The sequence below is a fragment of the Parus major genome, chromosome 7, assembly GCF_001522545.3.
Source record: "Parus major isolate Abel chromosome 7, Parus_major1.1, whole genome shotgun sequence".
Classification (NCBI taxonomy): Eukaryota; Metazoa; Chordata; class Aves; order Passeriformes; family Paridae; genus Parus; species Parus major.
In genome coordinates this window covers 21149513-21176442 of record NC_031776.1, presented here as the reverse complement: position 1 = coordinate 21176442, position 26930 = coordinate 21149513, and the positions used below count along the sequence as shown (strand labels likewise).

At 37.2% G+C, this 26930-nt stretch overlaps 1 protein-coding gene across 3 annotated transcripts in view; it reads left to right on the top strand.

The window, feature by feature from the left end:
- The first annotated feature begins 17070 nt into the window (after positions 1-17070).
- Positions 17071-26930, top strand: part of TANK (TRAF family member associated NFKB activator) — a 28764-nt gene continuing 18904 nt past the window's right edge. The window contains exons 1-5 of one of the 3 annotated variants that reach the window (XM_015635290.3): positions 17071-17199; positions 17754-17892; positions 22091-22237; positions 25314-25422; positions 26269-26381. In XM_015635290.3, coding sequence (XP_015490776.1) covers positions 22139-22237; positions 25314-25422; positions 26269-26381 — 321 coding nt within the window. In that variant the 5' untranslated portion in view covers positions 17071-17199; positions 17754-17892; positions 22091-22138. Of the gene's footprint in view, positions 17200-17753; positions 17893-22090; positions 22238-23505; positions 23508-25313; positions 25423-26268; positions 26382-26930 lie in introns of those variants that run through there. The other 2 variants (XM_015635289.3, XM_015635292.3) reach the window with 2 other exon arrangements.

Genomic DNA, 26930 nt, shown 5'->3' with positions numbered 1-26930 from the left:
TCCTAATATATTTCCCTTAAAAATGGGGGGTTTGATATAAATGTTTTAAATGAGATCCATTTCAAATCTGTTTAAAATTTATATATACAGAACAAGTGAAAAAGCAGTTGTGCCTGCCATCTGACTAAAAAAAAAAAACAAAAAAAACCAAGAGGCCAGGGACACCCGGGAGATGTGGAGATGCAGATGAACAAATCCAATCAATAGATATTGACATTTCAATAACTGCTATTTCAGTAAAAAAATACAGAAACCTGTTAGTGAGTGTTGTGGTGCTGCTTTTTACTTCTCATTGTAAGGCCAAAAAAACACTGATCTGCCATTCAGAAACTTTAAACAGTCTCTAAACAGGAAATGTAACTAAAAGTTTTATATCCATAGTACAAATAAGTACACTACCAAAGAACACTGAGCTTTACAGTTTTATATCTGTAGTGACTGATTTCTGCAGTCCTGGATGACTGAAAATGTATTAGAATTATTCATTGTGCTTGGTATACTCCAGAAATGGTAACAGGCCAGGTGACTGTGGCTGGTCATCACTGAAGAAGACAGCTTTTCATGAATTTACCCCTCCTCACTCAGTGTTTGAGAAGCACCCCTGACTGCCTGAGATGAAAGCTATGGAATAGGTATGGTGCTCTCCTCCTCTCTCTCTCATAGGTCAGAACACAACACTTAAAGCTGCAGCATATTGCTGCAAAGACATTTCTGTTTTGTTTAGTTCAAAACAATTCAAAACTCATGATCTGAAATCTAAATGTGTTGAGAGATAAGAGAGGAAAGAAACTCAAATAAAAATAGGCATGCTGATAAAATATATGTATAATGTTTCACTAAAAAGGCTTTCTTCCTGTTGTAAAATGAAGATAACCACGGTTTTATGGGCAGCTGGTAGCCCATATGCCAGAACTACCAGATTTGAGTAAAGGAATTTGGACGAATCTAGTAAGTGTGCTATGGGAGAAATGGGGGGGGGAGATCCTGTAGCATTTTATTATACCAAGTGAAATGCCAAGAAATGTAGCTATTTTGGCCTGACCTGAACACATCACTGGGGAAAAAAAGGACCCTGACCATATGAAACTTGATTTTCACCAAACCATGTATGATTTTTTCTCTTCACTCCTTTTGTCAGACACAGATTCTTTTCTTTATCATATGTTACAGGACTTCAGTTCTTTTTGCTCTTTCTGGGTTTGGGGGGAGGGTGTGTTTGTTGTTTGATTGTTTGTTTGTTGGTTTGTTTGTGGTTTTTGTATTCAAGATGTTAGCTTCTTTTCCCCATTTGAAGTATAGAAACAAAGGTACTTAAAGACATGGTATTTATGAATATATAGGCTAGCTTCTTAAAAAAATCCATGGTTTATAGTAAAACTTCTGTGTACTAGTGATTATCTTTGTACAATATGTTTGGATTAAGTGTTTTCTTGCTATTGTACCTCTTCCTGCAGAAGTTCCTTTCAGCATATACCCACAAACCTGACTTCCCACTGAAGTCACCAGCCTGTATTATAATGTGCATAAAAAGATATCTGCAAATAAAAAAAAAGTTCTCTAAATTTCAACATATAAAATGATAAGACAAACTGCTGTACTGAAGAGAAATTATAAACCGATACATAGATTTCTCTCTGTAGAATAATTAATATTTAATAGATGCAACTGAGGCTTGATGAGTGTAAAGGAAATGTTTTCAAAAGCAGCTTAGTCACCAAGAGATTGTACATAGCAGGTAAACTAATTACACAATAAATTTACACCTTCATCAGATATCTTGTGAAGTCAATCATTCTCACTTGGACACTGATTTACAGCACTGTGTTGATGGAGTCTTTTGAGTAGTCTTGACTGGTGCAGGGCAAAAAGACCTGAGCAAATCACAAAGCCTGATTTGCTGATTTGCCTGAAGGTTTCCCTGCTAGTACCAAAAGTATGGGTCAGACGATAGCAATGATGGAGGAACTTGATAAAAAATACTTATTTTTGAGTGGGCCAGAAAGTCAATGGTAAATAATGAACAGAATGTTTTCATTCCTTTGTGAATAAACCACAAAGCTTCCTTTCAAAGTCTGCCCAGATAAAGAAGTTGTCATCATTGATACAGGCACATTGGGTATAGGCAAAGAGCAGAAAATGTAGTAAGCATCAAGACAGAGTATGGTACAAAACAGGGAGTAAACCCATCTGCTGTTGTATATTAAGTTAAAGAGATGGGAAAAAAGAAACCAGAAGAAGCAAAGAGGAATAGAGAACTTCTGTTTTTGTTGTGAGGAAGTGGAATCTATGCACATTTCTGTGCACTAGAAATGTTTGGGATATATTTATACTGGAAACCATAAAGCCATCAAGTCTGTTTGATCTGCAAGCAAACAGAAATCTAATTAGAGTCAGGTAATTCTTGGTTATCCTAATTGGAAGAAATATTTTAATGAGACAGCTAGAAACTATCATGGAAACAAATGGCACTAGATTGTACACAGATCTGATAAACAGTGATGCTCTAAGCCAAGGTTCCTCTTTGGAGTGGCTGCAAATTTTAAAAAGGGCAAAGAAAAGGGCCAGCAAAGCGTGAGACAGTCATGTGCTAGACCTTAGAAGAGTCAAAGCAGCTCCCTTGGGAGCAGGAGTAACTGGAAAGTCAGACAGAGAAACTATTAGCAAACTGTCGTTGTTTATTCATGAAGTATGTACTGAAAAAGACTTTGTATTACCTGACCAGAAAACAAAACAAAGAACCCCAAAACATTCTCAACTATTAATTAACTTCTTCATGTAACAACCAATCAATGTAATACAATGTAATACAAGGTCTCAGAACACTGGTGGTCTGCTTGGGTCAGGGAGCAATAATAAAGCCTTTTGGTAAGAACTACTTGGTTTTGAAAAATTTAGAATACCAGTTCAAACATTTTAAAAGAAAATTTTAATTTAAGACATTATCAATTTTGGTAATGTGAAACTCACTATAAAGCATCTTGGCAAGTTCAAGGCTATCTTAGCTCTCATGAAAAATCACACCGATTATTGCCAAAAGGAAAGATAGATAAAACTCATTTAAAACTCTCTCTTTTCTAGCTCTGCTTTTTTAATAGCAGGTCAAATTCTAAAATTAAATCAACTTGCTTCTAGAACAGGCAGGTGATTAACTGAACAATGTCAGGAGTTGAATCCATAGTTCAAAGGGCAAGTTATATCCAAGCTGATGCCCACCTAATAGTATTTAGTTTGTAGTTCATCATCAATATTCCATGGAAAAGACTCAGTGTGAAATCCAGCTGTCATGTGGAAATATTTTCAAAGCAATTTTTGCAGGAAGAAGAATGATAGGAAGAAAATCAAGAATCCAAACCTATTTATGAAAATGCAGTGAGAAAGACTTATGAAAATTTATTGTGTAGATCACACCATCTTACCTTTTTAGAAATCACGTGTTTGTAAATACCTTGTTCCTATACTTCGAGTAGGAATACAGGTCTGTAGTTCACCAGATTCTCCTCCTTGCCTTTTCAGAAGATGGGCATAATATTTGTCTTTTTGTTAGTCAGCAGGAATTTTCTCTAATAACCATGACTTTTCAAAAGTTTTTTTAGAGACATCTTACACTGAGGAAAACCAACCAACTGCCTTAGAAATACCAGATAAATCCTATGGTCTTAACACATGCCCAGTTTCTCAAGCTGATTCTGATTCAGATGTCTATTGTGAACAGTAACTTTCTCCCATGAACTTTGCTGCAGGGAGCAGAGACCTGTGAGGCCTGCAAGCAGACCTTGCCAATGAAGACAGAAACAAAGACATCCTTGGTGTCAGCCTTCATCGTCAGTATTAGATTGCCTGCCTCATTCACCAAGGGGAACCATTTTCTGAGGTCTTCCATCTGTTGCCAGTGTACCCACACAAGTTTGTTCAGCTTTTTTTGCTGCCCACATTCCTTTCAGTTTCAGCTCAAGCTCTGCTCTTTCTAATTCCATCTTTGCATACCCAAGCAATGCTTCCATATTCATTCTTGATAGCCTGTCCATGTTCATGCCCACTCTACGCTGTCTCTTTGTGCTTGAGTTGCCAAGAGGAAATTATGAGAATGTGAATGGTAATGATGTGGCAATATGAAAGACTAAGAGACAATCCAAGTTTCAAAACTGTATTGATGCAAAATCTGATTAAATCTGAGAATACCTGCCACAGATAAAACTTAAGTACTCTGTATTATTCCTTACACTTTAACAGCTCTATTATAATAAAGTTATTCCTTACACTTTAATAGCTCTGGGTTTCATCTAGAAGTTCACCACTGTCTCAATGGCCTAACACAAAGCCTAACACAAATCCATTATATAAGACAATTATTGGGAAAACCACACACCTGAAATTCTGTGAGCAATCAAGAAGCACCATCTGTAATATTCTGTTAAAAGCATATTATAAGAAAAAAATGTTGAGGTAGCATGTCTATTGTTTTGATATTCAAAACATATGATGAACTCAAATGCCAAACTAGGTATTTAATGAATCATGCTGTTTTATGATATACACACAAAAAATATGAAAATCAAGGTCATAAGAGGACAGCACTTGTAATAATTTCCAAAAATACCTTTTCTATTTAACAGCATTTCAAATATTTTAATGCTTTTGCATTTTCCAGCAGCCTATTTATATCCTTTGTATTATTCATGTAGACATTAGCTGAGACATGCTTACTAGCAATGCATGCACACTCATCCTCAAGGACTACTAAGAAAAAAATAAAAATAATAGGGAAATGGGACCTGAAGCACAGGGGAAAGAACTGGATAAGCTTAAGGTAAATGTTTATCTAAATTAATCCCTGCCCCAAACTTAAAAAAAAAGTCAGTTTTTGTTTTCTAGAAGCCCTTTTTACTCAGCCTTAGCCAAGCTGTTTGTTTGGGTTATTTTTAACATTACCCTACTGCTAAACACAGTCAGATGTCAAAATGAAATAAAGGTAGAGATAAGGAAATAAAGAAATCTGCTAAAATAAGTTAATTTAGTAGAATAAATATATTTGGTAATATAACAATTGTATATTCATTACCCTTGCTGTCAGGCCAACATTTGTACGGCTCTCAAACATTGAAAAAACATAAATAGATATTTGCTTTCAAATCAATTAATTTTGAAAACTTACCAGTTTAAACAACAAGAACAACACTTTGGTTCAAACCCCCATCTAGTATATCCTGAATGCTGAGAAGATTTAAAGGTTCAGTCTGAACATTACACTGGGTGTTCTGAAGGCAGTGAGATCTAACAGTGAAAAATTTGCACTACAGAGAAAAGGCAAAGGTGTCCAGAGAAGTAATGAGTCCTATGCAGGCTAGAACCCAAGAAGTCCTCTCTTTACTTTCTATCACTTCTAGAATCTGCTTCAACATATTCTCTTTTATTTTCCACAATCCGGTGTCCTTTGTTATTTTAATAGTCAAGAGCAAGAGAGCATCTTGTCAAATAGAATTTGTCTTGTTACAATTGCAGCCACTCTTTAGAAAGAACTTATCACAGCTCCTTCAGGTTGCTGGTTGAAAAATCAGAGAAGTTGCAGTGGCTATACCATTCAAAGGCATGGGAGTTTCTGAGCTACAAGAAGCAGAATTAAAAGGAGTGGCTGAGTTAGAGTTGGGGGAGTCTGGAAAAAGGCAGAGCAAAAATGGAGAAACTCTTCTAAGACATGCAGAAGCAGCAGAGGATGAATACAGGAGGATCTAGAAGGAATGGAAGTGATTCTAAGGGAAAGAAAACAAACAGAAATATCAATGCTTGCTGAAAGAAAGAAAGCCTTACCTAGCACTGGCCCATGTTGCTGGCAAAAAAATCCCAATATAGAGTACCCTTTCTAAGATGCTTTGCATATTAATTGGTCACCAAAGGTAGGAATAGGGGTGAAAGCTGTATTTGTAATGCAACAAAATACTACTATTATAGATTAAATAACTGCTGTCTGACATCTTCCCATAATTAACCTTTTTCACTCTACTGTGTATCCATATATAACCTCTCATCAACTGCTGTTTTTTCCTGTAGTGAGATATTATCCTCTCATTTCTTTTAATATAAAAGTGGCCAAGAGATTCATTATCACTGTTTATTATCATTATTCCTAATGATATGATGAGGTATTACCCATGGCATTTTACTGTATGTCTGCTCAAGTAGATTGGGATTTGCAGCAAGGTCCTGTTTAGACACTGAATGAACCCAACAGTCATGTTTAATAAGTCTTATGTTCTGTTAGAAAAAGCAGCTTATTACTAATGAGATGTATTATGTTATTTAATACCCAAATAAAACTCTATTTCTCAAGTATGCATGCCTGGGGCACAAATCTGACAAACACTTAGGGAAGCAAAATGCTGTCCAAAGAGACAGTGATTAATAAAGACCAGTTGGGGGGGGTGTTGTTTCCATGTTCTAAAATACTGGCTTTGATATACTTATTTTTTGGAGTGACTCCAGTATGAGAAAACAGTGTAAGCATGCTAGGGAGAGCTTTAAGGAATTGAGGAATATTCACTGAGCCTACTGGTTGAAATGCTGACATCTTACATGGTATGTTGCTGGAAACAAGAAGAAAGCTTTGCTTAGCTACCGAAGTGATGCCTGGGTGTCTTCAGTTTCTTTAGCTGGGGTAGAGGCATAAATAAGAGTTATATTGAACTAGCATTACATTTTGCTTTTCATTTGTATAACATTTTAGCCTGGCTCCATACCATGGATATGGCCTTTACTCAAAGAGAATTTGCATCATTCAATTAACAACAATTTTCACAAGCTACACGATGGAAAAAAAACAAACATAATTGCTTTCATTCTCTGCTAGGATACTTGTGATAAAACCTAAAACCTGGTATACACAATAATCTTACCCAGCTTTCTCACACCTTGGAACAGTCACATCTACAGACCTGATTACCTTTAGTGGTTCTGTGACAATCATCTCATTTTCCCTTGCTTTCTTTCACAAAAGTAGAAGTTTGTACTTAGCAGAAACCCCGAATTGATTCAGAGATCCTAACAGCAACTAGGAATGGATGCCTAAGGAAGTGAGCTCTAGTCACAGAAGATTCTCTGCATTATTTACTTCACCTTTCCTATTTCTGCTCTATTTTATTTAAAGCTCACCTAAACACACCTGCCAGCTGTCCAGAAAACATAGTAAAGCCCCCACCACAAAGGAGTCAGAACAGAGGAGAAATATTCTGGGAGAAATACTCAGTGAGTGAAATTACTGATAATAGCTATTTTCAGATTACTTCCATGTAAAAGGAAAAATTCTGACAGAAATGAAAAGAAACAGATTATATATTCTATAGCAGTTACTAAAAAAAATTAACAAAAATAGAAAAATACTATAATCTACTTTAAAATTATATGAATATGCATAATTCTCTCCTATTTAATTCCTCTACAGAAAATTCTACTTAGAATTGTACATGAAGGTTTGTAACTTTGTGGTTTTTTTCCTGTTTCCTAATTACTTACAAATTACTCAAATAAGTTTAGTTATATTTTTAATTATTTTGAATACCGATGTGAATTAAGTTTCTTCTTGAGACTGTCCTTTTTCTTTTTTGAAAAAATGCTGAATTTTAACATTTATCTTGTTATCTATAATCAGTATGATTGTATTGGCTGATCTAAATATTTTTTATTGATATGACAATTTAAAAAATAAAATAATTAATCCATACATTAATTTTTAAATGGCTGGCTTTTCTCTTGACACAACAGAAAAAAAACCAGAATAATTATGTCTTTGCAACACAATTTCTGTAGTCAAACATTTGGGTTATGAGTTAACACACAACACACTGTCTATAAGTGGCTTTGTAGTGGATAAAGAGGTTTAATACTCGAGAACAGGAATAGAATGACTCTTGATTCAGTCTGGTATTGCCCAAAACTAAGAAGGAGTTGACCTTTGGACTTGGGAAAGCAGAATGGACCGTGCATAAACTCTGGGGAAAGAGTAAGAAAGAGGTTGCACCAATTTTGATGTTTTTCATCGTTCACAAATGAATGAATATTAATTGAGAAGTGCTGTTACATATTTTGTGACATTCTGAGTACACGTTCTGAAATCCCATGAGGCCTTGTTTAAATACAAATTAATCCTAAACTACACTTAATTAGCATTTCTATAGTTGATTTTGTTTTTTCTACTGCAAGGAGGAATACAGTATCTCAGACTTTTGCTTTTTTCAATTGTTAAAATATATGATGGAGGTGAAGAAGTGATTTCAGAGCTGAATGACTTCCTGGCAGGAGAGAATCTGACAGGATGGCATTTTACTAATTAAGAAGAGTGCTGGACTAAGCAGATGGGAAAAATACATACTGAAACTTTTTTCATTTGTTAGTTCTTTTTTTTTTTCATACAATACAATGTAAAAATAATCAAGGACAATGAAGGGCACACAAAGAAGAGCTGGTAAGTAATGAAATTTTCTAACATGAAATATACCTCCAGAAATCAGATAGTAACCAAATAATCCTGCTTTAGTAAGATCAAAAATTAAGCAGGAATCGGAAGCTACTGATGTGAGCAGTACATTTCCATGCTTCAGACTCATCTCTAACATAAATGCTCAGTGTGATTTCTGGCAAGTCAGGACTACATCTACACAGACATTTTAGCTCCTAAATCTGGTATTTAGATATCACAATGATCCTTGGAAAAAAAAAATAAAAATGAAAGAGTTTAAGAGATTTTCCATCTCTTTAGAGAAAGAGGAGATAACACAAACCACCCTAATGTTAGGGACAAAGTAAGAAATACACCTCAAAAAATTCCAACATGCTAAATAACAATAAGAAAGTTTTTCTAGGTAAATTAAGGTCAATAAAGTTACCTACAAGTGTAAAAGAATGTAAAAAAATGGCAAGTCAGAAAAGTCAAAATGGGATAAATAGCAATGCAGAAAAAAGATGTATTCCTGTAACACATTTGTAGCAAGACAAAGACAAAGGAAAGGGAGATCTCAGTGGAGATCAAAATACTACTCAGTGGAGAAAAAAATATTATTAGAGATGATGTCAAAATAAGTTGGTATCTTTTTTACTTTTCTTCACTAGAAGGGTCAGCCTCAATCAGCTGGCTAAAATAATTAGTCTCAGAGACAAGGAGAGAGAATACAGGACAGGACAATAACTTAGATAAAATATTTTCAAACCAGCTGAGCTCAAACAAATTCCTTTCAGGCTACTTAGTGAACAGAATAAAGACATTTTAGAGTCATTAACAACAATCTTTGAGAACTTGTGGTGAACAGATGAGCTTCTAAAAGAATGAAAAAGGACAGATGTCATGTTTATCTTTAAGAGCAGAGAACAGAAGAAATCAGGAAATTACATACTGTTCTGTCTTGCTTCCTGAGAAAAATACTAGAGCAAATAATGAAACAAGTTTGCTTAAAAGCTTAAGGTTTTGTCCCATTGCAAGGATATAAAAGAGTCAGCATGTATGTGTTGAAGACTATGGTGGAAAGTCAGCTGGATCATGTTGTCCAGTTTATTCATTGTACCTTGTGGAAAATGTGGTTCAACTGAAGAATAATTAGAGATTTAGAAAAAAAATCTGTAAGAAAGAACAGAAGGTCCCTTGGGAGGCTGTGAAATCTTTATCACCAATATAGATCTTCAAAACAGGCAAACATATGTTAGAAATGGTTTAGGTAAAGCTGATGCTGCCTTTGGCAAGGATGGTATCTTCAGAGGGCTGTTCTAGGCACCAGTAAAGTAGAAAATCAGTCAGTAAAACTGATTGTCAAAAGCAGAAAAATGGGAATGACCTTCTGCCTACTGTGCCAAGAAACACATAAACATTGTTAAAAGGAGACTGGAACCCAAAGATTGTTGTAGCTAAGTGAGAAAAATAGTCTCTGTGATCTGTCCCAATTAGTCCATGCAAAATCTAATTCTCATCTCCAGGAGATGTGACTAGAAAGGATCCAGAACTACAGAATACTACCCAGAGACAGCAGCTATGCTTAAAACACTGCTTTTCAGTAAGCTCCACATTCTGTGTATCAAAGTTATGTACCAGAGGCTGTAGCATGAAGCCACTGGTACCATAACCCTAAATTACTTTTCTGATTCTTGTCTTTAGCTACTCCACCATCTGACAACAATGTAGGAAGGGATAGGTTGGAAGATACAAGTGTGTGAAGGTTGGGACTCATAGAACAATATTTTATCTGTCCATTGCCTCTGAAGAATTTGGAGAAAAAACCTGAGAACCTTTCTTTAAATTCCAAGCCATAGTGTAGGTTACATCTTTTAAAAGAGAGATTAAAGACCGTTGTCGGTTTGTCTGTACTTCAGAGTATGGACAGAAAGGTAAGGCCAAGCACCAGGCAAGGAGGTGCTCTGGTACTTCATTTTCTTACTCCCAACTAACCTGACATGTATGATTTTATCTTTTCTGGTTTTATCCCTCATATTAAGAGCTGCCTTTCTTTAATGTTCTTTTTGCCCGATATCCTTTTGCAATCTAAAACGCAGTTGTTTCTCACTGCTGCAGGAACTAATTTTCCTGTGTAGAATTCTCCCATTTGATTTAATACACAATAAACTGATTGTTGTGCAATTTAAGAGCACTGGCAGTATGTGATGATGCTATGGCAATGGCCAAAACCTGTTCAAGTAAGAGTATTTTCAAATGATACAAAGGCAGAAAATAATATGAGTGAAATGCCACTTTCAACGTGTCATTTGAGACCCTTGGTGTGTATCTAAAGAAGTAATTCATAAATACAAATTAATGTATAATTGCTTTTATAAGACTGTTTTGAATTATCCTGTTCTAATTCAGATCTCTGCTACAAGCCAAAATTCTCCTACATCGTTTGCTCCCAGAAAGCCAACAATAAGTGGATACAATGCTAGAAGAGCAGGTGTGTTTTCACTCAGAGGAAGCAGCTACAGAAAGGAAAATGTCTTAGCAGCTGATGTATCAGAAGACTGAAGCTGTGCCAGACGAAGTGAGTGTGTGCATGTGTGTGTGCACATGCGTTTTGCCACTAATTATGCAAAAAGGCCCAAACCCATTGATCATGTGTTTCTCTCCCTACTTCACCAGGAATATATCCTGAAATGTGACAGTTCTTCCAAAAAGTCAGAGTTCTTACCAGTGATGTAAATTCTATATTAGAACTGACAACACACAAGGAATAATACCTTTTTTGTCTTTATGTTTTCTACATAAATTCCGGCTTACTGCATGATCGGTACAAATATCATTTGCAAGAAGCTGGTCTGAACTTCTATTATCATTAATTCCTCTTAGCGTCATAGATACTGAGAATTTATTCAACCCAGCACAGTGTCAACACACGATAAGCTACACAATACATGGCTTCAAGTCTTCTTTGCTTAAAGTTGGGAAAGATTTACCACAAAATTCAGCAGGCACAGCTGCCGATTTCTCTTTGGTGCATGCAGAACTTGAGTGGCCTGCCTGACTGCTCAATGACTGCTCAGTTTTTTTAATTTTTTGTTGTTGTTGTTTGGTTTCATTTTTGAGTTTTTGTTTGGTTTTTTGGTTTTATTGTTTGTTTGTTTACTCAGTTATAGAACTTCACTGCAATGGTACATTTTAAGACTTACAGAAACTCATCTGAGCATCTTATTTGTCTTGCCACTAATTAGACAAGCTCAGATCAACCAAACTCTCATAGGAAGATTGTGAGTAAGAACCAAGAGAAGTGCCTTGAAGTCACAAAACCACCTTTTAATTTATAAAAAGATTTAAAAATTAAAACAAGGGGTTAGAAGAACTATATCACAAAGCAAAGATGACAGAGATGAATAATTCTAAATCTTTTTTTTCACTATGCAGATAAACAGAACTATGTATTTTTAAATTCTACTATAATACACAATCAAATAATGTTGAAAGAATGTATATCCAATCCTTGTGTCAGGGAAATTTTGGATATAGTTTCAGTTGCTCTGTCATCCTGTAAAATATACTTAAGGAGGACTAGTGGTTTTGTTAAAATGTTACACGGGAGAAGAAGGTCACCTTGCTGTGTATTTACATGGACATACTTCTGTTAAGCCTTGTGAGCAGCTAGAATGATATTGTGCAGCCAATCTGTTGGTCATCATAATTTAACTAGAAACACAGTCAAATTATACACAGCATCTTTGAGAAACTAGATAAAACTGATTATCTTCAATAAACTTGCCCAGAGGTTCTATCTTTTAAATCGATATTCTCAAAATATTCAGAAATAATTCTGAATGGATTTTCCAAGATCTTTTAGAGCTGCTGCAATACTAATGTTCCCTATACTTCTACAGAATCCTGTCTTTTACAGGAGGTTGTTTAATGTAGAGAAATTCCTACACATTTGTATCAGCATGAAGTCATTAACGTAAGAACATATGCCACATTGGTTCAGACCCATCTTCTCTTCAGCAGTGGCTAGAAATCAATGCCCTGGGAAGAATGAGAACAGGGCAAGCATATGTAATACTTCCTCAGAGTCTTCTCCCAGCTGCCAGCTATTTTCAGGTCAGAGAACTTCCTGAGATTGATGCTGCCTGTCTCTTTAGTTTCCCTCAGCTAATCTCTCAAGTATTTACTTGATAATCTACCCCTGAACACCAAAATTTTCACATCCTAAACAGTTCTGACAAGAAATTCCATAGGTATACTAACACAGGTCCATCAACATCTGTCTCCTCCTCCCCAAACTTTGGAATTTTATGACACTACAGAAACAAAAATAATACTGTAGAATCTGTGGTCTTGCTGCATGACAGAGCTCCCGTTTTTGTAGAAGAGGAAAAGAGATCATAAGATCCCAGAAATTTAATGTTTCATTTCAAATATATCTTCCTTGACTTCTTCCACTCTTACTCCACACTGAAAACCTAAATATAGGCTTGGGATCAAAAAACATTCAATAAATAGTGCAAAGGCTCTGTTTATCAATCATGTTTTCTTAAATTCAATACTGCATATAATGTAGTTCTATACAAATCAGCTACTAAGATAAAATGAATTTTAACATAGAACAAAGGGAAAAAGCCTATGTAACATAGTTGATATCAAAATATGTCACTTTTTCACATTAACTGATCTAAGGAATTAATGATTATATGTTAAAGTTCCTGAATACTTATTTCTAAGGCAAAAAGGCTATGATTTTTTCAAAGTGTTTTCCTTACATTGTTCTACATAACTCAGTTTCAGTGTTTTGAGAGGATGTGGGGAGAGACAAAATTATGATAAAACAGAGCTCAAGGGTCTGTCTAACAAAGTTTCTTTGGAGCTTAACTAAGAATCAGTGGATTGGCTATTCTTCACAAAGAAGCATTTCACTCCCCATCTTTTACTCCCTCTATATGTAACACAGGTTATATTCTATATAGAGGAAAAACATTTGTTTTCCAAAGCTGTTGCTACTTTCTTTAGTGTCATTATCATCACCGTTTTTTTCTTCACAACATATTAAAAAGCATGTATAATGTTTGGTACAACAGTTGCTCTGTATGTTAACTGCTCCCATGCATGCAGGGTTGCCTGTTCATGAACTGCTCCCTTTCCATGCAGGTAACCTTTCTCCAGGGTAGGGAGGCTCCAGAAATCATTGACATCACTTAGGGAAATAAAGAATGTTGCACTGGGTCCAAAACCAGTTTGCAGGCTGTTTCTGCTAAAGTCTCTGTTTCGGAGAATGACTGTCTGCTCATAGTTGCATTTAAGGAAGTTCTTCAGTTGGGTATTTCTCAGTGGAAGTTCCCAGCTAATATTAGTCATAAGAAACACAAAACCACATTTCATAATCCTGTTGATACTCCTCCAGGCAACATAGAGATTTCTTATGCTGTTACCAAAGAGATGAGAAAAGAAAATCCAAACTTTTTGTTCCTACACTTTGTAAAGACGAGGACTAGAATAAAATTTTAGGTTTCAGAATTCAGATACATCGAAAAAGTATAAGATATTACTTTAGACATTGCTTTTATGTTGCTTATAGTGCTCCAAATCTGTATGTCTCCCTTTTGATTTCATATCCTTTAGTTTCTGCAACCCAGAAACTAACTTTGTCTGTTACAACTTATAAGTAAATTACATTCTAGGCTTCACACAGGCTCATCAACTTACATTGACTTACTATTCTTGATGTTGGGAAAAAATCATCAGCCTCACCTTTCTTCACACTAAGGAACGTCAATATTTTGTCTAAATTAATCCACAGTTCTCATTTTCTGACCAGGACAGGCATTTCAAGACCAAAACATGCTTTTTATTTTGTGAAAGCAGAAACAGATTTAAAGAACGGCGAAACACCCCAGAGCAGCAGACTCTTTTAGCACACTATCCTTTGGGACCACAGTCTCTGTTCTGGAAAAGGTTTAACATCTGACGTGAGCCACCTAGTGTCTGAACGAATGGCTACATTAACAACTTGCAAGAAACGTTTTAACCTCTTTCTTGTAGAAGCCAATTTGCATTCATAAGCCTAGAGAATCATAAAAAGGAAACAGATGAAACCTTTGATGAATTACAGTCTTTTGCAAGTTGCTCCAGCAGCAGCATCTCCTGAAAGCAGTGAGCTCCTCCCCAGACCTCAGCACAGCGTAACCAACGAGCACACTCTTAACGCATCAGCACAGACTAAGGAAAATTCCCTTTAAATATCCTTTTGGAAGTAATATGAAACAGCAAACTGCATATAGATGATGTAAGTATTTAAGTAGGCTGTTTGAGCACAAACTTGAATTTTCACTATGAAAAAGGTATCAACTTGCTAATTGCCAATCACCAATAAAAAACAAACAAACAAACAAAAACCCAAACAAAAACCTCCTTCCAACGACAAAAAAACACCCCACTCTAAGTTTCTAAGTATAAGTAGTCAAAGTATGACTTTCTCTGACTTTGAACACTAAGTGAAATAAAATAGTAAAACCAAGAAACCCTGCACTACCACTCCCAAACCCTGGATAAGCGGTTTGCAACTGTTTTTAAGATCTGTAGATTCCTAAAATCCAAATTCATTTTTAAATACGCTGATAAGTGCTTCTTCTTTCCAGCTGTCTTGTGAGGACTACTTATAGGAAAGCAATCCTGCCTTGACAATGACATAAAAGTGTGAAATACTGATGCGGGGCAGAAACACTGAAAGTTGTTCCTGGAATAGCTGTAGGGAAGGGAATACAGAGAGAGAAGAGGAAGAAGCAGAAAAACAAAGAAAAAGAAAGCAAGATGAGGAAGAAAAGGATAAAAAGTAATTTGGTAATTGACTGAAAAGCAGAAAATGCTCTAAAATATCAGAGATCAAGTTAGCTATGAAATAGAGGTTTTGTACTATTTTCGTGGGTATTTCTCTTCTATTTACCTTACTCAAAGGTTGAAGGTCTCTAAGATTATCAAGATGGGTTACTGCAAAACTTGTAAAATACACCTTATTTTATTGAGGGAGAAAATGTAAGGAAAGAATGCACTACATAATGAAGATAGGGGAAAAACCAGCTTCTCCCATGTTTTACTGTGAAAGAATATTACTGATAAAGCACTAAGATTAATGCATGTGATTTGAAAAGTCACATTTGTAGATGGTTGTCAGTTTTGAGTTGCTGATTTTGAGGCCTTCCCAGCAAATATACATTAAGTACATTCCTAGAATTTAATAAACAATTTTCCCCCTCTAAAGCAACTAACATGCAATAACAGTATTTCATAAGTGGTATACATGTTACAGCTCTATTTGAATTCAGGTAGCTATAATCTTAGTTGAGGTATGCTTATCATCAGACGACACCCAATTGTACTTTTCTGCACATTATCCCTTTTTAAATATAGCATCAGTTACATTATATTGCATCTACTGATCTGAATTTAAGAAATGCAGGTTATATTTCTGCTGAGAAATCCATTATAATTTTAAGTGCATAACTACTTGTGAAAACTGATGAAAAGTGTAACATGTAGAATTAAAAGAGTTTTTTGCTCACACCATATTTTATTTTTTTAAGACCCCATTGGATGATACCTTAACATGGACGTCTCAAATGCTGTCTCTGAAAAATTAAACTGAAAACCCCTTTCTTAGAAACGTGCTAAAAGAGCAAACTCTCTTTGAATCTTAATAGTTCATTAGGACCTCACCTGAAATTCTTCAAAATGGCCAAACAGGAAGTATATTTATAGGTTCCTTCAGCTATCTGCCTGTAAGTCTCTTTAGCCTTAGTACAGGCCAAAACAGACCAAAAGAGTTGCTAAAGTCTTTGAAGGGAAGACACATTATAATAGAAATAATCTTCAAAAGAGCACAGAGAGCAGCACCTGGCTGCTTTTTCAGTGGCTATGTCTGAGCTCAGTCCTCAGGCTTTCAAGGGCAGGGGCCCAGGGTAGGTAGGTTGTGATAGCTGTAATGCAAGTTCAGATCTGTGAGTGGGAAAAGCAAAAAGCTCTGCCCTAGAAGAAACACCGCGGCTCGGCTGCATGGATATGCTCAGTGGAGTTCAGAGACAGCCGAGATTAATTCAAAATCTGTAGTGCTTCTCTGCCGCTGGCTCTGCGATGGTATCCTGGGTAAATATGTAACAAATGTCTCATGTTCTCCCATCAGCTCCCATCCTCCTACACACCTTCAGGAAAAAAAAGTTGGACTTCAAAATGTGACCTAAAGAGAGAAGGGCTTGTAACAGTAGCAAAATTAAAACTGTGTGTTTCCATTATATTCTTACCTATAGTATTCATTGCCTGCATGAAGTTAACGGAGGCGGGAAAATGCCTCTGTAGTAATCTACAACAGACCCTTCAGACAGAAACTATCCCGAGCATGAAAAGTATAGTACTGGGGTTAGTGTATAACTTTTGTTATTTACAAATCACTCAAAGTCATGGAAAGATAAATAGGAAAGGGCTGTGGACGTCGGGAGCAGCACAGAGGGTGCTCGAGGGGTCTTTTGCAGCCAGACAGAAGAGGCACAGCCCGATAGCCGGAGGCGAGCGGACAGGCTCCCATCCTTGCGCGAACCCGCCGGCTCCGGCGGGCGCTGCCTTGCCCTGCCCCGACCCGGGCCCGGCGCGGGCAGCGCCCCGTCACAGGGCGGGGAGAGGCACAGCAGGAAGTCGGTTCTGGTTCCTGGGTTAAGGCGCCCAGGCAGGAGCGAGCGCCCTGTGCCGGGAGCGGCCGCGGGCTCCGTGAGGCGCTCGTAAGTCTGAGTCGCTTTGGAAACCACGCGCTCCTCGTTCTCCCGGGAGCGGCGGGGCCCGGCCCGGGACCGGAGAGCGGCCCGGGGGATGCCGGGCCGGGGGCTCCCGGGCCGCGCTTCCGCCCCCCGCTCCCGGGGCTGCCGCTTCCCCCTCGGCGCCGCTCGGCCCGGCTCGGGAGCGGGGCCGGGGCGCGTCGTTGGCGTGCGGAGCGCTCCGGGAGCGGGCGATGGGGGACGGGGTCAGCGGGCTCGCTGCCGGGAGGCGGTGGCCCGGGCGGGCGAGCGCAGGAGCAGGAAGAGGCGCTACCCCCGCGGGCAGAGGCAGCGCGGGGAGCGAACCCCAGCGCGCCGGGAGTCACCGTCCCGAGCCCTGAACGCACGGAGGCTGCCCAGCTCTACCGCTGGTGCGCCGTCAGGGGCTCCTGCAGTGCTAACGACGCATCCTGCCCTCGGGCAAAGCAGGAATTGTGTCTGCTCAGAACAAAATAAGGGAAAAACAAAACACAAAAATGTTCAATGAGCTCTCAGTCTCTCACAAACTATTACCTCCACAGGCTTCCAGTTCCCAAGATGATAGCAGTATAATTTACAAAATATAGCAATCGAAAAATCTGTTTTGAAAGCAGAAATATGTAGAGAAGTGCTTGTGGTTGGATAGCACCTGTGTTCTCATCTCTCGTGAAACTATGAGAGGTAGGAAAGTGTATTATGAATTAATGTGCATATACACATGATTAGCTAAAACCTTTCTTTCATAATTTAAGGTAGTTTTTGAGGCAATATGAAAACTAGTAAGGAAACTAGTGAGCTGTGGAGCTGGGATTGCAGCCGAAATATGTTGCTAATCTGTGTTGGAGCTTTTTTAGCATTTGACTAAGAAAATGCATATTACTATTTCTTTTTTTCCCACCACCTATTCAACAAAATGTTTCTGTTCTGAAGCAAATTATTTTAAGACAGTCTGGAGATTTCAATTCGTGTGTTTACTTAGAAGTTTGTCTTGCAACATTAGCTGTACCCAGTGGTTATCCAGTGTACAAGTGAGTCAAATATGAAATTCCAGTTGTCATTGCCATAGGTCCAGCATCATAGTACTCACAGGTATTCACGCTTGCAGGACAACCTCTGTAACTAATCTCTTCCTCTAGTTCTGTCCCTGTTAGAATAGATACAGCATTTTGTAGTGCTGCATCTCTGCTGACTACATATTGCTGTTAATGATTGTGAAAGTCTTTAGGATCTAATGATGTTACATCCAGAATGTAAATTGCTAAAGATCAGGATTGTCAGCTTTGAGCTGAATTATGTTCCAGCTGCCGTTTGGATACAGCATAACTAATCATAACTGATTAAAATAGCGGGGATATTTGGGTTGGGGTTTTTTGGTTTGTTGGTTTTGGGGGGGTTTTTTTAGGGCTGTTGGGAGGGAGTTTTTTCCTCCTCATTGGATTCAGAGAGAAGGGTAAATGACAAGGAACAGTTGGCAAATTCCCTGATAAATATTGATGCCTATGGAGGAGAAGCAGGAAAATGAGCCAGTTTTTCTAACTGCAAGGAGTTCTGGATATGAGACAGATAACATAAGAAGCAGTTATTTATTCCAGCAGCAGGCAACCCGGGGTGTGACTACAGAGTAGTTTAATCCAATCTAAATCTAGACTGCGGCAGTCCTGCCCACGGCTAGTCGCATGTTCCCACTGCCTCCTTGTGCTGGTAGTAGTGCTCCAGCAGCCTTGCAGAGAGCTAGCTCCAGTTTTAATTTCGAGGTTGGTTTTTTTAGGGGGTTTGTTGTTGCTTTTTTGAGGAAGTAGGGAGCTACTTTGGCATTCTCAACTTGTAGCATAGAAGTACTTATAGTGGTACCAGTAAGCAGCAAAAATGCAAGGCCAGAGATGGGGGAAGGCTAGCCTGTCCTTCTCAGTGGCAGTGCATACTTGTGACATTGTTACGTAACTGTGACTTCATGTTACACTTTAAAGCCAGTGCTGCTGTTGAGCACAGGAGTTCTGTCTGCTGCTCGTGGATTTCTGTCCCTGTGCAGGCTTCCTTGTGGTATCATGCCATTTGAAGGGGTCTGTGGATCTGACCTGCATTAAAACTAAGGCAGCAAAAATACATTTCATATTTCGTTTTAAACTGGATTGGTTTGCTGGTACGGTTTACAGAAAGGTTGCTTGTGCTGGAAGAAAGGGAAGGGTAAGGTTGAAGAAGAATGTCTTAAGGTATGAGGTGAAGACAGGACCAATTCTTCTAGTTACAGTGCCATCTTAAAGTGTCACTAGCAATGACTTTCACTGACCTTTTCTTACTGCATTTGAAAGTTTAGGGAGCTACCAGTGAGTTATTTTTCCATACCAAGTAGAAAATCAGGCACTGTTCTGCCTGTTGTATCAATTACTTTTGATACCATCAGTCCAGACGACAGCAGCACTCTATATTAATGTTCCCAGTCACGATGAATGACTAAAAGGCTGGAAATTAGGTAGAAGTTTTAAATACTGATGTTCAAATGGAGGTTTGAGTTCGCATGAATGAATTAAAACCTTCATTTTCTGTGAACTGTGAGTCACATGAAGCTGAGCCCTATTCTCTCCATTAGAAGCTGAACATAATTTCTTAAATCCCATTGCACTCATTTTTTAAGTTCTCTCTTATATGTACAGGACATGCCATTTACGAGGTAATTTGTTAACAGTGGAGGATTTCAGAAGAGTACAAAATCAATACTGATGCAAACTTTGCAAGCTTTTAAAGATTGTGAGAACACACTTTCAGTCACTTTCAGCTATAACAATGCCCTCTGCAGTTTAGCACCTGTCCCTAAAGGCAGATATAATATCTGATTTTATTCACTGAACTACACAGAACAGTCCTTAATTTGAGAAGGAAGGAAAGCCTACCCATTTAGTTAAAGGTGTGCCCCAGATATGAGCATGAATATTCTGTTTAGTGAAGGGATACTGTTTGGGAAAGGAAGAAGGTGGATGAAGTAGCCTGTGTTACTAACAATGCTTTGAGACATGAGTATGAACAGTTAGAGATTATAAACTACTGAACTGGTGTTTAGGAAAGCAAAACAAGTCAAAACAAACAAAGCCTTCCATGTGAAACAATGTAGGCCTTTTATGCAAAACTTGTAAACCTGGATTTCAGTAACATTTTTTACATCAAAGAATCCCTAAAAAATTCCAAGTTATTAAAGAATTTGTTCACTTTGCTGCTATTAAAGTACAGCATTCCGGAGGTGAGATAGAATTGCTTTTCCTGTAGGAACATATCAGTAAAATAAAATTTGCAGGACAGAAAAGTGTCCATACAATATTCTGCTGAATCTTCTAGAAAAGTAAGATCACATTTCTGTATTCAAACTCTATGATAGGGAAGATATTCAAAAGCAAGGAAAGATGAACAAAATCTTCAAGCTGCAATCTTCAAAATTTTGAGCAGTGTACAAGGCAAGTTACCCTCATACTCTTCTTGCTGGCTTATCCTCATGTGACTTTCTTCAGCAGTATTTGTGGTTTATGCATAATCCCAGGAGACAGTGAGAGATGATAGTAGCAGTCCAGACTGCTTTAAATACCAGGAGAGATGAAATTGCTATTTTTTTTTTTTTTCTTAATGCTGCTTTTTGGGAGGGGGCATGGGGTGGGGGGTTGAGATTTCACTATCTTGTTCTCTACTGTACTTGTATGATGCTAAATTTTGATATTAAAATTAGTATAATTTATTACTATAGAAGCAAACAACCTGTGTTTGCAAAGATCTTGAACTTGGAGTCTGACTTTTAATAATGTTCTAGTCTTATGTGTCAAAGTTCATGTGCTGTAGTTCTGGGAGTTGTTACTGAAATTGTACACAGTGTAAAAAGTTCTTAATATTGTGTGAAAAGGTCCAAGTCTTGATAATTCATACTGGTTGGTGTCACTGATATTTTGATGAAAGATGTTTTAACTCTACCTTAGGGTAGTTTATGTTGACATTTTCAATTTGACACAGAATAGGATACGTTTGTGTGACCTAGTTGAGTTTTTATCTTTTTATTTCTTAATGCTGTTGGGAAAGATGTGTGCTAATGTCTTTACAAACAATTCCATGGATATGGGTGTTAAGGTCTTTGAAATAGATCTTACTGTCTTTACCAACTTTAAGAAGCAGGTTTGTTGCAGAGCCCAGACAGTTTGACTCCTGAAACAGACAAATGGGTCCTTACAAGCCTGAATTTCTGAACTTTGGGGTAAAACGACAGGTTCAAGGGGGGATATGTGGTAGGCAGTTTGGGAAGATTGCACCTTCCTAGTACCTCAGCCAGCGGGAAAGGGAAGAGGGTAATGTGTGGCCAGGAGTTCAGGATAAAAGGAGGTTTTGTTGCCAAAATCAAGAGACAGAAAAAAACCCACATTCCCCAGTGGACTCTCTTCCTCCCTTTATTCAAATAAAGTTGCAGGACTCCTCTGTTTCTGGACATTGGCTTTTTATAGCACAATGCTAAAAGCTGAGTTTAGCTTTGGTTATTAAGGCTGTCTTTTTCTCACAATTATGCGAATGTTAAAATTTTGGTGATGACATAAAATTAGGCAACTGATAATCTGCACCAATTTTAAGTCTCAGTCATAAACACTGTAACTACAGATACATTTATACATTCTATACATCCAGAATTTGATTCATAATTAAGGTACTTTTGTTTGTCTTTTGTTTAAACCTATCCATGAACATAAAATTAAACATTGGGGTGATCAGAACTATAATTCAAGCTGTGCTGTTAATGGTCAGACATACTGCACATATCAGTTAATACAACAGTGGTATAAGTCATGCTTATATATGATTTTAGTTACATAATACTGTTTCTTAGTGTTCTTTTTTTTTCTTTCTGATTACTTTTCAGGTCTGTTAACTTGACCATCTTTCCAGGGATGAAACAACATTGGGAATTATGGACAAAAACATTGGAGAGCAGCTTAACAGAGCTTATGAAGCCTTTCGACAAGCATGCATGGAGAGGGACCATGCTGTGAAAGAACTCCAGCAAAAAGTAGGTGTTGGATTCTGAATTCTATCTTTAAAGCCATCCTTCCCATGAAGGATGGTAGTACATGTAGATACCAGTTTCACTTTAGCTATGCACTCTTTAGTGCATCTGTTAAAGTTGGAAATTGCCATTATGAAACCATGCCAGTACATTGCAAAGTAACTCATTAGGCTTTGAATTTAGTAGGTGGGATTCTGGTTTTTGACCTTGGATTTTTTTTGTATTTTTTATTAGTTTTAAAGGTTGGGAAAGTGTTGTCTGTTTTGGAGGATTAATGAAGTCTTCTAATGTAAAGACAGCAAAGATGTACATAAAATACCTAACTTTAATGAAGTACTTGTTGGAATTTAATTATCATTCTTAAAAATAAATTATTATATTATTAGTATAAATAGTTTAAAATAGACAAATTTTTGTGACAAATGAATCTGAAAGTTGTTAGAATAAGTATCCCTCTTTTAAAAATAATAATCTGTACATTTATTCTTTAATGAAGTAACAGATATTTTCTGGAGGCATTCTGACCAATAAGAAGCGCCTCTGAAGTTTTAGTTAATCTGTTGCAGAAAACATTAGCTCAGTCAAAACTCCTCTAGAACTTCCCGAGTAGGACAGCATATTTGAAAGCTATCAGGTTTGGGCTTTGTCACAGTCAATTTATCATGCATATTCTGCCCAGCAATGGAACCTGTGTAACAGAAAGGCTTGAATGTTTTCGTTGCTACAAGACTTTCTGATACTCAGTAGAACTGGTAGGCTGGGACTTTGTTCAGGGGCCAATGAACCATAATCCATGTAATGGACTAGTCGTGGAGCAGTAGTAGAATTGGAAGCAGGGAAGGATATAATAGAGAATATTTGGATATCTGGGTCCAATCTTGCCATCTCCCTGCATGGCAAAATAAACTAGCCAAGGCATCACAGAACACATTCCAAGTCAGTCATGTGTGCAATCATCCACTGTGCAGTCTGTCTCTATTCATAGTCTTGCAGCAGTGCTGGTGTAAATCTGTAGAGGTTTCTATACATAACAAGCATAAGTAGTGTGATTTTTGTGCTGAAATTGCAGCTAATTAACAAAAGGCAAGAGATTTTAGAATGTCTAGGGATCTTTTAAATTCTGTCTCTTAGGATGAACTATTAACTATTTGAAGGAAAGCCTGTTAATACTCCTGAATCATCTAAAAGTACATAAAAGAATCTTCTGACCAAGAAACAAGGCATTGAGTATAAGATGAGATAGTCCTAAGGTCTATACAAGAAAGCCAGAGAAGTGTGAGGTCACCAGTACTAAGTGAACTAATTGCTTGCTAGATTGTTCTCTACATTTTCACTGGTTCCTAAATTAAAAATTTAAAGCCTTTGATAAAGGATTACTACCAGTTTAAATCTTTGTCATAATCAAACTTTCAATAGTTGAATTTTATGATTTCAAAAGAGGACAAAAGTATTTTTTTCAGGAGTTGATATTAAAATTACTTTAGTTGTTTTATTTGTGTTGCTTTTTTTTAACCAAACTCCTCTTTTTTGAATGACCTTTGTACAGTGCTTTGCTCTAGTACCTTCCTCTGTTCATTGTGTGGCTTCCACACACTGTTGGATTGTCCACCATGCTGTTGTTAACAGTTTACTACTTAAGTTACCGATAGGCCACTTGTTTTGCCAGTCTCTAGAGCTGGGAGCCATGTCAAGCACACAGAAGCCAGAGTCATCTCGGCCAGATGGTGTTTGATACAGATGGATGGTTGGTTGTCATGCAGATCTTCTAGTTGGTAACTTGTTGCTGCCATCTGACTCAAGGAATAATTTGTGCACACTGGCTGTCAAAAGCATCTTCTCTTCTGTCTGTTTTAGCTGTCATGTCTGTGCTCTGTACAGAAGTGTTGACAAGACATTGCTGTTGTACATTTTCAATTTGGTTCTCAGTGATTTTTCTGCTTCATGAGGTCTCTTATAGCTGCTGGAGTGTACTGCTCTTTGATCACTTTTTTTTTTTTTTTTTTTCCAAAAAGACACAACAGAAAATCCTCTCATAGTACAACTACTACCTGGCCTTTTAAAATCAATTTTGCTTGTAGATTTTTTTCCTGCCTGCTTTACAGACAAACACAGCGGACAGTAGCAGGGTATAGAATTTAAACATGGCTGAGATTTGAGAATTAGATAGCACTATGTATAAACTATGAATAGATGTGAAAACAATGCTAAGTCCTGTCTCAGATGGTGACAGGTGGTGACCTGTTCAGTAACAGACATATTCCTAATTTCAGAAAAATTCAGTGCTTTCCTGAAAGTTTTCTTCTTGGGATTTCACAAGTTTTCTTGCTTGTTTTTAGCACTGATGTAACTGCAGCATTAGGCATGTGCTAATGAAACAATAGTTTTGAATATTAGCATCTTCCTGCCATTCATTCCATTAATGGACTGTCTAGAAAAAATTATAGTTTGATGAAATACAAACAGTAGTATTAGAGGAGTCTGTGTGGCCTGTTTGCAGTATGAGTTGTAGTATTGGAGACAAAGCATGGGGCTTTTTGCTTACCTTCCTCCCCAGCCCCATTATGTAAATTACAAAAACTAGTCCACTGCATTCAAAGAAACATACAAAACTGTTCATAGGCAGTCAAAATGGTTTGCAGAGTATCTCTTGTATGGAATAAACAATGTTGTTGCTTTCCATTTAAAAACTAGCTTTTAAAAAGTCTATTTTTATATAATTTGTTAGAAAATATGGTGGGAAAATTACTGTTTTCTATAGATTAACTAGCTGACAAGCATTCTGAAGGATACTAAAATTTTAATTTAAGCCTGATGTATTCTACATCTGTAAGTGAAGAATCCTAACTTAAAAGTTATCCTTTACAACTGCCACAGCTGAGTTAGTAAAACTCAGGGTTTTTTTCCTATAATACCTTTTCTAATCAGTACAGCCCCAAAAAGATGGACTTGCCAAAGGTTTTTACACAGAGGACCACAACTATAGTTATCTTTAAAAATCAGAACTGCCTTTTACATGCCAAATAGGAGACCCCTAGTCAAAACAGAATTAAGATTAATGCTAATTAAATTATATTTGCAGACAGAAAACTACATGCAGCAAATACGTGAACAGCAGGAAAAGATAGAGCTTCAAAACAGCATTATTGCAAAACTGAAATCACAGTTGGCTGCTCTGAATGCTAATAGAGGTATGTACTCCAGTTTGCACATTATTGCTTTTTATGCTGTGTTGCACTGATGAATAGTTCTGACTTTGTTGCTTCAGTTTTTACAATATACATATTTCAAATGAGTATCATACTTTCCTGTGAATGTGAGAGTTAACACAAATGTGCTGTTTCAAGATCTATTTATAAAATTCAACACTTCTGGGGTCTCTCTTTATCCTCTTCAAGAAATGGTGAGATTTTCTATAGAGGTAGAATCTGCTTACACTGGAGCCAATAAAAGTTATGAAAATATGGGTTCAAATCATTCACTACAATTGTTTTTTTTAATTGTTGCATAATTATTTTATACTTACCTGTTAGTAAGTTTATCTCAGGTTTTTCTAGATGTGAGTGCTATGATTATATGTCTTTTATGTAAGATGAGTCTTGTGATGCTAATTTTATTGCATAACCAGAACTTTATAGGCAGGTAATTCTCTTTCAAATCAAATAGTCATTGATGGATAATTTTTCACTGTTTGACTGTATTACACAAATAAGAGAAAAGAGTCAAAGTAACCATGTGTTAATCTGCCATGCTCATTAAATATTTATTCACACTAGCCTAACACTCCTGGTTTTCATAAATACTAGCAAAGTGGCTGACTTTTATTTTTAAGAGTACATGTACATTTCTTTATTGCCGATTTAGTCTTGCATTGTCTCTAAGCACAGAATTTAGCTTCTCGTGCTTGTTTAATATGAAGGCTTACTCAGAAAATATAAAGAAGTTAATATAAGTCTAGCTTCTTTTAATTTTGCTTATACTTAGAAGTTGACTGTGAAAAATGCAGCGATAGTCAGTTGCTTTTTTTTTCATTTAAGGCAATGCGCATCCTTACATTCTGATGCATGAAGACATTGAAACATCCAACTTACCTTTCAGCCAGCTCTCTGAAAAACTGAACATAGCAAAGCAAAGAGAAAAACTCCTAAAGGTATGTCATCTGCAGTAAGTTCACTTTTGTGCTGTGATTATACTATGAGAACCTATGTACTATGAGAACTTATTAAAAGTGAGATTTTTAGTGGTGCCTTTGGACTGCACATGAAGTGTGTAAGTGTTGTGCCACTGAAGCATATCAGTGCAGTTCAGTTCACATTAGGTGTAGTAAGCATCATCTTTGGTCCTTCCCAGTAAAATCTCTGTTTGACCATCAAGCTCTCTAGAACAGTTTTGATCATAAAGCAGGAACTTAGTTGCTTATTTATTTCTTAACTTGCCAAAACCCAAAAAGGGGCTTTTTCTCTCTACAAGAGCATTTCACATTGCAAAAAGTCTCTGTATTTTTACAAGAGATGGAGAATCTGCACTCAAAAAGTGATGGAGTGGGAAGTGAATGGTCCATTGCTCCAGAGATGCTGATTTGTTTGGATTTTTTAAATAGCCAGTGTTAAGATGACGTCTCTTCTGCAGCCTATTGAGTGTAACCAGAATAAGAGTAAAGGAATACCTCAGAATAGCTGGGAAATGTCTTGAATGGATT